The sequence below is a fragment of the Capsella rubella genome, unplaced genomic scaffold, assembly GCF_000375325.1.
Source record: "Capsella rubella cultivar Monte Gargano unplaced genomic scaffold, Caprub1_0 scaffold_8, whole genome shotgun sequence".
Classification (NCBI taxonomy): Eukaryota; Viridiplantae; Streptophyta; class Magnoliopsida; order Brassicales; family Brassicaceae; genus Capsella; species Capsella rubella.
The window spans coordinates 8340355-8357035 of NW_006238916.1; the positions used below are offsets into that span (position 1 = coordinate 8340355).

Below are 16681 nucleotides of genomic sequence, written 5' to 3' on the forward strand. Positions count from 1 at the left end.
CAGCAAATGTGGAGTGATGCAACTAGCTAGCAAAGCACGCTGATAAGCAGCTCCATTACCAGCGCCGCTGTTAGTTTCACTAGGTGAGTGAATTATATTATACTTTTTGTGCTTATGATGTTTTCATTTCTCAAAGCTTGATATACATGGTTCCCTTTCCCATCTTTTATATGCATAGTCTTGAAGACAATCTAAACTGTTGTGTTGATTTGCTTTGAAATGAGTATATATACAGAAGTAATGCTCAGTCTTAAACTGGTGTAGGGTTTAGAAAACAGAAGGGCTGGTGCAACAAGTGTAAACGCAGAGAATTCACGGTCGCATTGTGTATTTTACTTGTGTTTTCGAGTCCCACTGCAAGTGTAGCAGTTTATTTAAGTTGTTGTTTTCTATTAAAAAAAAACATGAGTTCGTATCATTGTCCTACGAGTGACGTGTCACTTTGGTTATTTGTCTATGTATCTGATTTATGCAATGGTTTTTGATTATGTGTTGCTGAGGGATCGATTTTGCAGTAGAAACGTAACGTATATCTTCAGTGACATTAGTAATTTGATTTATTTAATTTGGTTGGTTTTGGTCGACAACATAGTTTGTAAGTTATTAATTTTCTTTTAATTTGATTTTTAAAATTATAAAGTCCATTCGTAATGAATTTCAAGTCCATTAGTAATGATTTTAAAGTCCATTAGTAATGACTTTAAAGTCCACTAACAATGACATCAAATCCATCTTAATTGTATTTAAAAGCTATTGAACTTTAAAATCCACGGGTAATTAAAATCCTTTAAAATTCTTCATCCAATAACACCCCCTTGGTTTAAAACGTGACAGCGCACAAGAGGGAGCCCCGAAACAAAATTAACAAGAAATCAATGCATACTATCATCTTACAGATTTGTGATATAACCAGAAAATAGGTAACAAAAACAAAATTACTGAGAAAGAAGTTTACATTATACTAAAAGGAAAATAAATATTATAACTGAAATGTGTTTGTTCTTCTCATTGTTTCATTTACACTGCCATTTGTATTATCACCATTTCTCATTACAGTATCTCTAACTACACTTCCATTTCTATTTTACCAATCGGATTCATTATATAAACTATGAAAAGAAAATTTCATAGAAATAAAGAATGAACAATGAAATAAAATTTAGGCACATATAAATTTTTAAAAATGATAGAAACAAACTGTCGTAAAAAAGGAAAAGTTAAATAACAAGAAAATTAGCTGTTAAAAAAAATAACAAGAAAATTAAAACCTTTTTATTTTGAAGAGATCTCTATATTAGTAAAAGAGGAGTACATAATGCATTTTCGGGTCAAGTTTTTTTAAAAAATTAACCCGAAATTTCATAAATGAATCTAAACGTAACGGGTTACCCGTTACCCGTTACCTCATGGGTTCGGATTTTGCCTACTGCCGCATTAATCGAGTCCTATTTAAGTAAAAACGAAATATTTGATAACCTTTGCATTCAAGTTAGGCAGTGCATATTTGGAAAATATATAAACTAACATTCACACTTTTACGGTCTTGCATCTTTTGTTTCTTGGACTTCCTTTCGTATTTCGATTTCTGTATGTGTACCATCAACCATACTTAACTGAACTGGTAATCGATTCTAACAATAGAAATGGTGTTTTGTAAAAAAACTGATTTTGAAAATTATTGAAGTATCCACCTTATGAGATGAATCGATGATGTCAAGCCTCAAGAGAAGGAAGATGAAAGGGACAGATTTTATTTATTTATTTATCGTTTATTAACTGGAAGAAATTTTTTTATCTTTAATTATAAAAAGGCCCAAAAAGCCCAAACTATTAAAATCATGGAATAATTGGAGAAATAGACAGTTTTTGAAACATAATTGTAGAAATAGTACAATTACTATTTACAATTAGCAAAATCCACATTTTTACTATGCTATTTTATTTCTTTGCCTTGTTAATCCTCACCAAAACATCTTATTTACAACAATGCCATTAATATATAATTAAATTATATTTTTCTTTCCTCTCAGATTTTTAATTAATATTTATATTTTTTTCTTTTTTCTTTTTAATTACATTCTCCCTTCAATCTAAAAACTAAAATACTAGTCAATGAAATTTTTTTTTTTTACAAGTTTCAAATATATAAAAATCTATGTTTTTTTCTCTATTATATGATATGCATTTTGTTTGAAGATTTTATTTGATAATAACAAATAATTTTCATTAATTTTAGATATGTACAATTTACTAAGTGTACAGATCTAACCGTACAACTTAAAACGTGTACATATGTACATCTGTACAACTTAATAAGTGTACAAATATTAGTATACAAGTCGTAAACGATTGTACACGTATTTGTACAATAGGATATATGTACAAATACAATTGTACAGATCAAACTGTATATTTATTATATGTACAGAAAAATGTATGTATAAAAACTATATACAATGATATATGTATAGATATAATTGTATGTATATTGACTATTATATTGCATTATACATGTATTTGTACAATATGATATATATGTACAATTGTATTTGTACATATCAAACTGTACACATATTATATGTACAAATGAATTGTACGGATGCCTTTTGTACATTTACCCTTTTGTAATTTACCACCACTACACTATACCACAGTTTCTCATCTATCTCACACATTATCTATCTCACATATTGAACCCATTGTCTATTTATCCAATTTTGAATAGTAAATGTACTATATCACAAATTAAGTTTTGAAAATGTACTATAATGCTAATTTTCCCTAAAATCATAAAAAAAAAAAAAAAAAAAAAAAAAGACTACACAATAAAAGCCTTTACACATAGTCTTCATTTTCATATAAAACCAATTGAAATCCTCAAGTCCAACATTTTAACATAGATATTTTTCCAATAATATATTTTTTTTAAACCAATCCTTGGGATATTTGAATTCTTGACGATATGTAATATTAGTGGTTGTTTCCTATAGTGAAAGAGAAAACACGTCGTGTAGTTGTTATAAACTACAGATTATAAATTATCAGTTGACGTGTGAATTTATTGTTAGATCATAAATAGACTAATTAAAAAAAAAAAACACAATATCGAATTTGAGATTCATAAACTGTGGAGTCTTGGAGATGAAGAAATGGTTTATAAATTTGGTAGTACCAGAAGCAGTAATTTTCAAGTATTCTGGAACAGTCCAATGCAATGTAAGTTTTATTTTCTACGGATTTAATTTAAAGCATAGGATGCTAGAAATATGTAAGAAAGTAAGTAATAATATGAAGATAATCCAATGTGATGCAATGGACCCATATATACAAACCAGAGAACATGCATTATGCATTATATGGCGAATTGGCAATTGAAGACTTTTCACAGAATAATGATTCCAAAACTTGGAGACTCATATAAGTGACACAACTATGAGTCGTCGATGGCTATAAGCTTTAAGTCTCTCGCTAGACTTAGACACAGTTCACTGATATCTTCATCTTCTTTGTCTTTTAGCCTTTCTGCAATATCTCCACCATATCTTTAATTTTCTTTTATTGCCACTTCCTAGCCTATATAAAGGCATATGCATGAGTGACACTAATAAGCAAAAATAAAAGGGAATATTATTATTAAGATGAAATCTTCAATGGTGTCTTCCATGGTTCTCGTTCTCCTTCTTCTTCTTGTGTTTCCGCATATGGATAAAGCCCTTGGCGCACAAGAGGGAGCCAAGAAACAAAGTGAGTCTTTTGGTCTTTTTAGATGTTCCGAGGTCATTAAGTATCATCATTTTAAGTAATTAGTTTAAGTTTTTATTATTTAGTTGTGTTTAATCCTCATATTTGGAACTTATCCGCATTTGAATAGACAAATGAGCACTAAAATCATCAAATATAATCTGTACGGCATTTTGGGTGGTGCAGGTGGAGAAGACACTTACCATCCTAATGGCTTTGTTGATCCTCGCCGGTTGATCCCCCATATACCTTGTTTTAATTGTAGACGTAAACCCGAAATATTTACTCCTCCTATACCCTACACGTCTTTCGAAGGCACACAAGGAGTACCTGGTCATTGATCTCACTCTAGCCCCGAATGCGTGTGTGTGCACATGTTTCTTACATTGTGGTTTATGTTCAGTGTTTATCTATCTCTATGCATGTGTTTGTCCTGTCTTTCAGTTTTATCAAACCGCGCCGCTATAATAAATAAAATTTGTATTCCCTTTTGTGTTCAAGACCGCCTCTTTACTTTACGTTGGATCGTTCAAACATTTCCCAACACCTGGCAAATAGAAATCCATCTCCGACAGGCTAAACCACAAATGCTCTTGTATAAAACCGTGAAACAAACTTTAAACCCTTAAAAATGATACAACAAGAATTCAATGCATACTATCATCTTTAAAGTTTATGATATAACCAGAAAATAAATATTATAACTTAAATGTTTTCTTTTTCTTCTCATTATTTCATTGACATTGCCATTTGTACTATCACCATTTCTCATTACCTTTTTTCTAATTACACTGTCATTTCTATTTTACCGATCGCCCTTCGGATTCATTATATAAACTATGAAAATATTTTTTTTGTAGAAATCAAGAATGAACAATGATATAAAATTACGGCATATAGAGTTGTACTTGTAAAAGAAAAGAAAAATAAAGAGTTGTGAAAAAAGGAAAAGTAAATAACAAGAAAATTAAAACGTTTTTATTTTTATTTTGTAGAGATTGTAGTGATAGAGATTTGCAGTACATGTCACATGTGTACGGAAATCAAATGTTTATATACTTTGGTTAAATTACCATATTTGTAATCGAAATGGTTCAACAAAAGCAACATATAATATAAAATAGCTTACTTAAAAAACCACATTAGTCAATTTAAAATATTTTTAACTCATAAGCAAGAAACAACCACATTCGCGAGAAGAGATCCTTAAAAAAGCTGTTTTGGCTATCAGAAGAAAATAACGAAACTTCTCTCAGACTGAAATCGAAAGCAAAGGACGGATCTTTCTTCAAATCTGCAGGATCCCATTCATGATTTCGAAAAGATCTGTATATCAAATCTAAGGTCAAATCTCCGCTTTCTCGTTTTTGAATTTTGCTCTTTTATCCCCAAGTTGGTTTTAGAAAAATGTAGAGTTTTGATCGGAATTGTGATTTTGGTTTCAGATCAGAAGCTTCATCGAGTTGATTATATGCTGTGTTTGCAGATCTGGGTTTGGCTGTATTTCTGAGTTAATTTGAACCCAACACCATGTGCGATCAAAGACCAATTTTTCTAGGGTCTCTCGTGCTGTTGGGTTTCTTCCTCTTCTTTGCAAATGGAGAAGAATGCTCAAATTCGAGCTCATTGATTGGGCACGAGTCTGAGTTCATGATGTTGCAGCACCAGCTTCGTGGGGTTTTCACTGTTGTTGATGATTGTTCTTTTAGGGTTTCTCGTTTTGATATGCTCTCTGGTTCTGATGTTCATTGGTGGGGAGCAAGGAGTTCTGGTTTTGAGAATATGACTAATGATGGATTCGTTATTTCTGATCAGAAGCTTAATCAGACATTCAAAAACGCTTCTTTTATTGTTCAGTTGATGGGTAATGTTACTTGGGATAAGTTAGGAGTGGTTTCGGTTTGGGATTTGCCTACTGCTTCTGATTTTGGTCATGTTCTGCTCTCTAATGCCACGGAATTGGGTAATTCTTCTGCAAAAGCTGGGTCACCTCCTTCAGAGAGCAAAGATGTTGCTCCGGGGAAATCGAATATCAGCGAGGCCCTTAAGGCTCCTACCATGTTTGATAATTGTAAGAAACTTTCGGATAAGTATAGGCTCAGATGGAGCTTGAATGCAGAAAAAGGCTATGTTGATATTGGTCTTGAGGCTACAACTGGTTTGCTGAACTACATGGCGTTTGGTTGGGCTAAGCCGAATTCTACGTCGAACCTGATGTTGAATGCTGATGTTGTGGTTACTGGGATTAGAGAGGATGGCTTCCCCTTTGCTGATGATTTTTATATCACGGAGTCTAGTGTGTGCTCTGTGAAGGACGGTACAGCTTCTGGGGTTTGTCCTGACACTGTGTATGAAGGGTCAGATTCAGTTGGTTCTTCGGTGAATAACACAAAACTTGTTTACGGGCATAGGATAGATGGAGTTTCTTTTGTTAGGTATAGGAGACCCTTGAATGATAGTGATAATAAGTTTGATTTTCCTGTGAATTCAACTGTAAACCTGACAGTTATTTGGGCACTTGGGGTGATAAAACCACCAGATATCATTAATCCTTATTATCTTCCTGTGAATCACGGCGGTGTGGAATCAGAAAATTTTGGGCATTTTTCACTTAATCTTTCGGATCATGTGGATGAATGTTTGGGACCACTAGATGCAGACAACAAGTATGATCAAGATGTGATCATTGCTGATGCCAATGCACCTCTTATTGTCACGGCTGGACCATCTGTGCATTATCCGAACCCTCCAAACCCTTCGAAGGTTCTGTATATTAACAAGAAAGAAGCGCCTGTGTTGAAAGTGGAAAGAGGGGTTCCTGTGAAGTTTTCAATAGAAGCAGGACACGACGTTTCTTTCTACATAACTTCAGATTTTCTTGGTGGGAATGCTTCTTTAAGGAACAGAACTGAGACAATCTATGCAGGTGGGCAAGAAACTCATGGAGTACTGGCGAGTCCGTCAGAGCTGGTTTGGGCTCCTAATAGAAATACACCTGACGAACTCTATTATCACTCGATTTTTCAAGAGAAAATGGGTTGGAAGGTTCAGGTTGTTGATGGGGGGCTATCGGACATGTACAACAACAGTGTTAATCTAGATGATCAGCAAGTTAAGTTCTTTTGGACCATAGTAGGGGATTCGATATCGATTGCAGCTCGTGGTGAAAAGAAAAGTGGTTATCTTGCAATTGGTTTCGGTAGCGAAATGACAAACAGCTATGCGTATGTTGGTTGGTTTGATAGAAACGGAACAGGGCATGTAAATACTTACTGGATTGATGGAGAATCCGCTTCAGCTGTGCATCCCACAACCGAAAATATGACATATGTGAGATGCAAATCCGAAGAGGGTATCATCACACTGGAGTTTACCCGTCCATTAAAACCGTCGTGCAGTCATCGAGATAGACCAGAATGTAAGAATATGATTGATCCCACAACTCCTCTTAAAGTGATATGGGCAATGGGGGCTAAATGGACAGATGGTCAGTTGACTGAGAGAAACATGCACTCGGTTACAAGTCAGAGACCTGTCCGTGTAATGTTAACACGTGGATCCGCAGAAGCAGATCAAGATCTAAGACCAGTCCTGGGGGTTCATGGATTCATGATGTTCCTTGCTTGGGGAATCCTGCTTCCTGGTGGGATATTATCCGCTAGATACCTGAAACACATAAAAGGGGATGGCTGGTTCAAGATACATATGTATCTCCAATGTTCAGGACTAGCCATTGTCTTCCTCGGCCTCCTATTTGCAGTAGCTGAGCTTAACGGTTTTAGCTTCAGTTCAACCCACGTCAAATTTGGTTTCACAGCCATAGTTTTGGCTTGCGCTCAGCCTGTGAACGCTTGGCTAAGGCCTGCAAAACCCGCCCAAGGAGAACTAATCTCTTCGAAGCGGTTAATCTGGGAGTATTCTCATTCGATCGTCGGTCAATCAGCTGTTGTAATAGGGGTTGTCGCGCTATTCACTGGAATGAAACATCTGGGAGAACGGAATGGAGCAGAAAACGTAGACGGGCTGAACTTGGCTCTCGGGCTATGGGTCTTCCTTTGCGTGGTTACTGTTGCGTATTTGGAGTACAGGGAACGAGGAAGAATAAGAGCAAGGAATCTGAGCAGAGGGAATTGGGTATTGGGGAATGTTGACGAAGATGATTCGATTGATCTAATAGACTCAAGAGGAGGTTTCAGAGATAAAGATGATGAAGATAGAAATGGAGGGAGGATGGAAATTCAGTTAGAGCCGTTGAAATAATAGTAACTACTTTTTTTTGTTCTTCTTCAGATTCATCTTTATTTTTTATTTACATTACCAAACAAGAAAAAGAAACAAGAAGAGTTTTGTCTTTTACTTATAAAATGCAACGGTCGATATATTGTATCTATGCATTAGGAATTGTATACCTTTGAGCAAATTTGAGCTTTATATATATACTACACAATCAGTTTTGAGTTTTTTTTCTTCACTCGAGGCATTCACTCTTTAGTGTTCAGCTTCAGTTTTAAGTCATTTGTGTCTTACTTTGTCTATAAAAAGGAAAATTGCAGATAGAATTGAGGTTGTGTAACTCTTTTATAGACTAATTTTTAAGAATTTATGTACAAAAATGGTTAATAATTATATTAAAAAAAAACAAATGGTAGTAGACTAATTTAGGAATCATAGTCGATGATAGGTTCACCTAAAGTCAAGTTTCTGTCGATCTTCCAAGGCAAATTAAAAAGTCTAGCCAAAATGAATTTGAAGATCTTGTTTACGTTTATGTTGTGTGTCGCACTTGAAAAGAACAATGATGCGTTCATCACCTTAGCATAAGCTCTTGCCTGATATATACAAATAAAACCCCAATTAACTATTTTTGTATACAAATAAATTAATAATTTATCCCCAAAATCCATATATCATCATGAAAACGTAAAATATGAAAAGGGTCTCTAAGTTGAATATGATTAAGTTGTATGATTGGTATACCTGAGTGACAATGGTCCACTGAAGATTGGGTGGGAGCCGAACGAAATCATCAAATTTTGTTCCTATTAGAATTGGAATTGCCGTCTGATCAAAGAAAAATAGACACAAATAATAAAGATACATTCAGAGAAAAAGTAGAATCAGATTCCAAAAGTTTGTATAAAGCATTATTAAGCATCCCACTAATAAGAATACTCGGTCGAAACTAAAAGCAGACAAAAATATACAAAAATTTATGTATCGAAAAGAACCATTATTTATGGTTGGTTTTTTCATATTTTTGTAAACTTTGATTCCAAGTGCTAACAAGACATAGACGTTATAAGACGTTATAAAAACCACGACAGGTTTTTGTACAAAATAAAAATAAACTTTTGATAATTCTTTGAAGTATCAATTTTCTGATTAAAACGAATCAAAACTTGACATCGAGAAACAGATGTATGGAAGTTTTGTTTAGTACATGACCGGTCCATAATGGAACAACTCAAGTTAAAATTGGTTTTGTTTATTTTTCTAAAGTAAAGACTAAAGAGGAATCAACCAAAACATAAATAGATTGAACTTTGATCTATCTAATCTATCCAGTTAAACAAAAACTGATGGAAGTGACTGGTTGATTTGCTTGCCCAAAAACAAAACTAGATATATAAAAAACGTACCGTGTTCCACTTTCTTGCTTTGCTATACCACCCAAAGACACTGTAAACAAAACAAAAAAGAAACACGAGTTACAAAAAAAAAAAAAAAAAGAAGATATAGATTATCACATTTTTTAGTAGATAATTGAAGAAAGAGAATAGAAAAAACCTGTTAAGAGTGGATCGACTGGTTAGATCAAACATGAACAAGATTGCTACTGCGTCTTTACAAGCTATTGGTATATGATCTTTTGACCTCTTTTCATCTCCTACAAAATCATTTCATAATTAATCTCCTAAATATTAACATAGTAGTCGGCTATCTAACACACTAACTAATCACCAATCTATACTATAAGTTTTTCACTTTTTTTTTGTTATCTTTTTTTTTTTGAATATATAAGTCACTTATAAGTATTAATTTGCACTCACCTCCGACATCCCAAATGCTAAACGAAATCGTAACTCCTTGAACATAAAACGTTTTGTCCATCAGATTTAAACCCGTCATCTCCAAGAAACCTTGGTTCTCATCTCCAACATATTTGATCTTAAAAAAAAGAGAGTTGTAATTAGTTAACTTATAAGTACGTGAATATAATAGAACAGTAATTAATGATTAAGACAAAGATGATCCATACTTACTACAAAAGTAGTCTTCCCTGTTTGACAATCTCCTAATAAGCTGATCTTGAGACTAACCAAATCAGAATCCGAACCTGAACCAAACCTTCTACCGGAAGAAACAGCCGGTTCGGTCGTTACGTCTCCGTCGAAGATATCGCCGGAGGTGGAAGAAATCCGGTGAACGATACGCCGGTAAAGAATAGGTCTCTCGATGATAGTTGAACAAGAAACGAGTTTTCTCCATAGAAACCTGAAAAAATCTCCAAAGATGGATACTTTCTCGATGACTCTCCATTTTACGTTCACGTGTACTATTTTCCGGCAGAAAGGAGTCATCTTTCCGGCGGTATCGTTGATTTTCTCGGCCATTGATGAGAAAGAACAGAGAGAGAGAGAGACAGAGTTGTGAATCTTTTTTTCTTTTTTGGCTTTTCACAAGCTCACATCTTCTTCTCTTTTTTTTTTCTTGCTTTCCTTTTTATGTTACTGTGTATATTGGAAGTTATCTGTTATATTGGATTGGTGGTAGTTGACCCGTCGTCTCTTGAAATACCTAAAGTACCCCTAGGTTGATGAGGTTTTTTTTTTTTTATAACTTCTTTGCGTGTTGTGAGGGAAGGGTAATATAGTCAATTCGTGAGCTGATAATCTCCTCGTGGAGTAAACCCCAAGTGTGCGTGTCACACTGCTCACTAGTTAGATTATCATTCCATGTTTTTGTTCTTTTGTCAACATTTTTGATTATTAGTCAAAAATTTAATCTCTGTTGATATAGCATTCTTCTGTTTGTTCTTATTTGAATATTATTATTATTCATCTATATTGTATCTTGATGAATAATCATCAGCATCCTACAATGCTTTGTCATTTGGTTATTCCTATTAATTCTAACAAAAAAAATTGTTATGTTAATGTATATGTGAGTAGAAAAAAGGATATATAATGAAATGATAATAAAATTGAATTTAAAAGTAACAAGGACTGTTGCTGTTGAAGAGGATAAAGCCGTTTCTTAATAGTAACTCCATTTTTTGAAACACAAAGCACGAGAATCTTGAGAAGCGTTTTGTTGAAGGAAACAATTTTGGTTATTTTTTATTTTAGTTTTCTTGTCTTTAGTTATTAAAAATGGGTTACAAAAGTAGTTTCTTAAAGAATGAAAAAGAAACATTTTGTGGTCGACCATCCATGGAGTTCCCGTTGGTTTGTTCTATATTGTCACATTCGTCTTTTAATTTATTATTATTCATATTTCTCAATGCTTTACTTCCATTCTAGTTAACATTTATATATAAATCCATGTTCTTGGCCACATCAATGAATTCGTAAGCAAATTATAAAGACTACTATCAAAGATCAATAGAATCTAAAAATTAAAACGATCAGAAAAATATACTAATGTCGTAGCTTTGTACGTACGTAGTTGCTAAATGAGGACATTTCAATCAAACCTACTCACAATATATAGAAGAATCCGTTGGCTTGTTCTTCTCGCTTCTTTTTTTTTGGTAATTACGTACTTCTCTAGACCAGTTCAGCAATATTTCTTAGTTTTCATGTTTTATTATACCTCAATACATATTAGGGCCTTAAAACAAATCAAAACCGGGTTCGATGAAGAGTCGCATACGTATTTGTTTCGAGACCATGATATAGTAAAGCTATAGCTTTTGTATCTCTTGGACGTTTTTTCGTAAACAATTTTGATATTTTAGATGATATTTTTCCCGACGTCGGTACTGTTTAGAAATTTAGAAAGAATCGAGATAACGTGTTTGCTGTCATAATGTCATGGAATCTTTATCTTCAATCAGAAACTTCGTCTAGATGATAGTTCCAAAAGTGTAATTTATAATTGCTTAATCCTTTATACATGGTCCAATATATATGTATTGATAATGGTCTAACCACTAGAGCCACCCAAATTATATTATATTTTTTATTTCGAATTACAATACAACACATATTTTGTTTTCCAAGAGTTCTGAATTGCTTAAAAGTATATATGTTTATTGTAATTGGAGTTGGTTGATGATATATAGATTATTCATTTCTTTGTTGGTGGAGTCTAACATCACATAATATTTAATCTCAACACTTTGTTCATAATTTAATAGTTTTCTCAACCTAACTTATCATAAAACTTAATTATATATACTAAAAAAAAAAATCTTGAAAAATTCGAACATCTTATCAAATAATACAGTTCGAAACTATAGACAAATGATTTAACATAAGACCTGAAGAGCATAATATATGTATCATAAGGTAATTTATATCGAAGAAAAAAAAAAGATTAAGAAAGAACCAATTGATGAATTGGACCACGTGGATGCGCATCAAAAGAGACTTGATCCAACTTGTGAAACTCATGATGATAGGTGCTTGTTACCGAACATTCAAGTTCAATGTTGTGGCTGGTCCTAACTAACCAAAGTTTATTTAATTTCTTGTTTTTTTTTTTTTTAATTTCTTTTTTCCAATTTACCAAAATCGGCATTGTAAAAGGACAAAGAGACTGCATCAGTGTTCTACGCACCTAGACTTTCGACTTGTCAAAGCTACTTCTTCTCTCCATAGTCCTTGAAAGCTCAGTTTCATCTACTCTTATTTACTACTAACATATCGGAGGCAAACATAGTCGTTTCAGTTTAGGTGAATGAGCTAAAAAATCTAAAAAATTAGAGTGATGAACCTAGAGACATGACATTAGTAGCTTAATTTAACTGGTCGATGCAAACACAAAATGAATGTAATGAGCAAAGCTTCGTTTACAATTACATTGTTGGTTTGACAAAAAGAAAAGAAGCTTATATTGTGCTTTAGTGTAAATCAGTTCATACCCGATTATACAAACCAGATTTGCCAGAGTATCGGACTAAGTCTGCGGGGCTCTTAACCAATGCTTTCGTTGAGTTTAGAGAATCCAAGCTTCTTGAGCCTACTGGTTATTGGATTGGCCCAAGCTCGATCTGGATTCCCGCATTTCACATCCACAATATCCACTATGTTCATTCTTTTCTCTCGTCTCGGGGTTCCTTGCAACGATACATTATCAGAGCCAAGCATTGGAAGCTGATGAGTACTTTTGGAATTCTGACCCTTTGGTGTTCTAACATTATCAGAGCCAAGCATTGAAAGCTGATGATTGCTTCTGGCATTATGTCCCTTTGGTGTTCGAACATTATTGTTGTTGCTGCTGCTAGCTTCATCTGATGATTTTCTTGGTTTTGTTCTTCTTGGAGTTGAAGAAGATGTGCCACAGTCTACTGAGACAGGGATTGTTGTTCTAATGGGTCTCGTTGTGGGAGTCTGTGGTGAAGGTTGTTTCATGGAGTCTAGCTCTCGAGTCATTAGAGTCGCTACTGTTCCTGTTGCTCCTATTTTTATCGATCCTCCTCCACCTTTGATCATTTCAAGCTTCTGAACCATTGTGAATTTTTGTTAATTTTCTTACCTCTGCGACTCTTTAGGAGTGATAACTTCTTGAGTTTTATCCGGCTTCACGGGTCTGTTCACAAATCAGAAGAAGCAAACAAAGCATCAATCTAGAAGAATCAGTAACCTTATTGCAGTATATCAAAAAGCAGAAAACCAAAGCACCAAACAAAAATATACCACTTGTCACCAGAGTTTTGCAGTTTTAAATGATGATCACATGGTTTTCAAATTGGGGTATATAAGCAAAACGATTTAGTAGCTAAAGTTTCTAATTTAACAAAATTTGAAGGAACTAAGAATTATATAGATAGCAGTAATGTGAAATGAGCAGTCTGAGTCGATGTTGCAAAGCTCTTCACAAGCTACTTGCACGCACACTCTCTAGGAACAAAACAATTGTATTTACCGCACCATAACTAAAGAAAGTCTTTGTTTTACAAGAACCTGAGTAATAAAGGAGAAAAAGAGCTACATATATGTATACCAGTTTCAAGCCCTATCAAGTGTTTTTATGTAAGAGAAAGAAAAGATGGAATTAAAGCACTAAGATCAAACTCTAACTATATGAATAAGCTGCGAAGAAAAGCATTACAGCTATATACAGATACATGAGATGACACATTTGAATAAGAGCTTGAAGCACATCATTATTATATCACTGGTTCTCTTTATCAAAAGTTTTATTACTTGTTTTAGCAGATTGATTGAAATAGAAGGTTGGAACTTGAAGCAATGTAATGTCATCATCACAGAAACGAATCAACTCTGCTATCAAAATCAATCTCTATCAATCTAAAGCAGGAGGGAAACACAAGAGTTACATAGAGGTAAAGAAACTAGTGATTTGAAGTAAAGCAAACATGAGAGAGACATTTGTATGATTCTTCTAACCTTGACCAGTCACATTCAACAGAGAAGAAACAAATCCCAGAAAACAAAGGTCAAATTCACAAATTCCCCTAACTAAAAACAACCCTAGCTAGTTATCTCAACAGAGCACCAAAACAATGGATTCACACACACACACACACACAAAAAGCTTACCGATTTATAAACGATCAAGTGAGCAGAAGAAAGCCAAACCTGTATCAAATTTCAAAACTTTTAGAACCTCGACGATGTAATTGATAGAACTGGATTTAGACTTAAGAACAGCATTGAACATTTAGGTATACGAATTGGGGATAAAAATCAAAACTTTGGTCTTTTAATTGGTTTTGAAATCTGAGGTTTCTTGTGGATCGTGATGGATCAAGCAGCGACTAGTCAACGTTCCTTGGTTACAGTGTAGAGTAGATTGCTCCAATCATTTTTATCGGACTCGGATAGTAATAATGTTTTACTTTTTGAGAGCAAGAAGAAAAATATGCAAATTATATTAAAATCCTTAAACTCTGAGTTTATCACAGTTATAGCCTTTAGCTATCAATGGTATCAAATAGACCATAAGTTTTGGTAGTTTTGGAACTCTCTTATTGAGTTAGAACGTTTAGTTCTTGCCGACAAAATGTAGAAGTAGGTGTGTGGCTTTAGCTCCGGCCATTGCAGTAACAAGTTCTGTCTTTTGTCTCAGGGAGAAGCGCGAAGAGATTAAAAAGATTAGACCTTTTCGCCTTCATGGATTCGAAGTTGAGAAATTTCGTGATGGGTCTGTTTGTGATGACTGCGATCTTACAAGGTTCTGATGTCGACGCGTGGACTGGCGAGATTCGTGGTAGAGTTGTATGTGATGTTTGTGCTGATTCTTCAATCGGACCAGAAGATCATATTCTTGAAGGTTAGCTTCTCTTTCTGTCTGATTTATGCCTTTTCTGTAATCAGGTTTTAGATGTTCGATTGTAAATTCTTTGGATTTAACTGTGTAGAACTATGGCTTCACGTTTCAATTGTGGTTCTTCAGAGTGATCACTGTTTATTTCGACAGCAGTTGTTTCTAGTGATTCTCACACACCAAATTGGTGTGGATGTATACATTAGCATCAACTTGCTGCAATTTTGGACTCGGAAAACATTAATTTGGTTATACAGATTAGTCTATTAGTTCACTTTATAACCTTTGTTGGAGCTCTTTCTTCTTTCTTGAGAATATGGTTCATATCTATGTAAGTGTTTGTCTGCAGTTTCTGCATATTCATATTTGGTTTTAGTAATTGCATGAACCAAATTTATAGTGAGTTATGGTTTCTACTATCTCTTGTCTCTCTGGAACTTATAAATTTGGTATGTTCATCATCCTTGTGTTATTGCCTTAGGTTATGTAATTATCCGAGAGTGTTAATGGATTTTGTTGATTTATGTTATTCTTCTATGTGAGATCTTATCAACTTTTTTCTGATTCATATTCTGTTTTATAATTACATGAATCAAATTTGGAACGTATTATGGTTTTGGTTTGTTTCATCTCTTGCATAATTAGTTTGTTCATCCTTGTGTTTTCGGCTAGTTTTGTTTTATATTATCCGATTGTGTTACTGGTTTTTCCACTCTGCTTCATATTCCAAATTGTCTACTCGAAAACTATAAACCGGGATTGCTTAGAAGCCACTTGGTTCGCTGTGTTTACTTTGAAGATGAAGTCATATCACCATTCTGCTAGTAGATTGTAGTGCTTTGCTTTATTATGTAAACCATTATTGAGTTGGTTTTTGTTGTTCAATCGTTCTTGTTTACAGGAGCTGAGGTTGCAGTTCTCTGCATAACCAAATCAGGAGAAGTTGTAAACTACCAAGCTTTCACAAATTCAAAAGGTGTCTACACAGTTGCAGAGACAATGCCAGAGAGCGAACGCTGGGACGCGTGCCTTGCAAGACCCATAAGCAGCTTCCACACGCCTTGCAACCGCCTACATCAAGCCAATACCGGAATCAAATTCACTTACAACCGTCCTTCGGGTTACTTCCATGCCGTGAAACCGTTTGTGTATCGACCCCAATATGCACCTTCTTACTGTTGATTTAAAGACTCTTGGTAAAAAAGGTCCTTGTAAGTTGTAACAATAGGAAGACTGTACTATGTAATAACAAAAAGTTTGGATTTTGTATATTGCTATTATGGATCTTCCTTAAAATTGGTAAATATTATGCAAAGTCGTAGTCAAAGTCAACGGTAGACTAGTCTCACAAGGCGGTGACGGGGAAGATAAAAGAACAGATGATGTTGAATAGGTCCTACTAGTGACGTGTCCGAATGCTATAGGATCAACAACGTGTCTCGCGCTTTTATTAGAGGAAAAGACCATAGTATCCTTATCGTCA

The 16681-nt window shown here is 34.2% G+C and overlaps 4 protein-coding genes and 1 long non-coding RNA gene across 7 annotated transcripts; 3 read left to right on the plus strand and 2 right to left on the minus strand.

The window, feature by feature from the left end:
* The first annotated feature begins 3593 nt into the window (after nucleotides 1–3593).
* On the plus strand, nucleotides 3594–4232 carry LOC17875583. The gene is made up of 2 exons (XR_002835371.1): nucleotides 3594–3744; nucleotides 3928–4232. It is a non-coding gene; the product is annotated as an uncharacterized LOC17875583 (long non-coding RNA).
* A 743-nt stretch (nucleotides 4233–4975) lies between these two features.
* LOC17875244 (cytochrome b561, DM13 and DOMON domain-containing protein At5g54830) lies at nucleotides 4976–8204 on the plus strand. Of its 2 annotated transcripts, none has more exons than XM_006279411.2 (2): nucleotides 4976–5085; nucleotides 5187–8204. In XM_006279411.2, exon 2 carries the CDS (start codon nucleotides 5272–5274, stop codon nucleotides 7999–8001), a length of 2730 nt encoding a protein of 909 aa, XP_006279473.1. In that variant the 5' UTR covers nucleotides 4976–5085; nucleotides 5187–5271; the 3' UTR covers nucleotides 8002–8204. The 2 variants fall into 2 exon arrangements, with proteins under 2 accessions (XP_006279473.1, XP_023640342.1); XM_023784574.1 differs by having other exon boundaries at nucleotides 5228–8204.
* A 96-nt stretch (nucleotides 8205–8300) lies between these two features.
* Nucleotides 8301–10524, minus strand: LOC17875801 (septum-promoting GTP-binding protein 1). The gene is made up of 6 exons (XM_006280853.2): nucleotides 10005–10524; nucleotides 9792–9909; nucleotides 9529–9628; nucleotides 9381–9420; nucleotides 8719–8802; nucleotides 8301–8570 (listed from the first exon to the last, which is right to left on the minus strand). Exons 1-6 carry the CDS (start codon nucleotides 10353–10355, stop codon nucleotides 8400–8402), a joined length of 864 nt encoding a protein of 287 aa, XP_006280915.1. The 5' UTR covers nucleotides 10356–10524; the 3' UTR covers nucleotides 8301–8399.
* A 2171-nt stretch (nucleotides 10525–12695) lies between these two features.
* LOC17875260 lies at nucleotides 12696–14718 on the minus strand. 2 transcript variants are annotated; one of them, XM_023783312.1, is made up of 3 exons: nucleotides 14591–14718; nucleotides 14472–14510; nucleotides 12696–13497 (listed from the first exon to the last, which is right to left on the minus strand). In XM_023783312.1, exon 3 carries the CDS (start codon nucleotides 13416–13418, stop codon nucleotides 12882–12884), a length of 537 nt encoding a protein of 178 aa, XP_023639080.1. In that variant the 5' UTR covers nucleotides 13419–13497; nucleotides 14472–14510; nucleotides 14591–14718; the 3' UTR covers nucleotides 12696–12881. The 2 variants fall into 2 exon arrangements, with proteins under 2 accessions (XP_023639080.1, XP_006281189.1); XM_006281127.2 differs by lacking the exon at nucleotides 14472–14510 and having other exon boundaries at nucleotides 14511–14718.
* Nucleotides 14719–14937: 219 nt separating this feature from the next.
* Nucleotides 14938–16504, plus strand: LOC17875238. The gene is made up of 2 exons (XM_006281212.2): nucleotides 14938–15204; nucleotides 16100–16504. The coding sequence occupies exons 1-2, from the start codon at nucleotides 15045–15047 to the stop codon at nucleotides 16378–16380; spliced, it is 441 nt and encodes a 146-aa protein (XP_006281274.1). The 5' UTR covers nucleotides 14938–15044; the 3' UTR covers nucleotides 16381–16504.
* The last annotated feature ends 177 nt before the right edge of the window (nucleotides 16505–16681 follow it).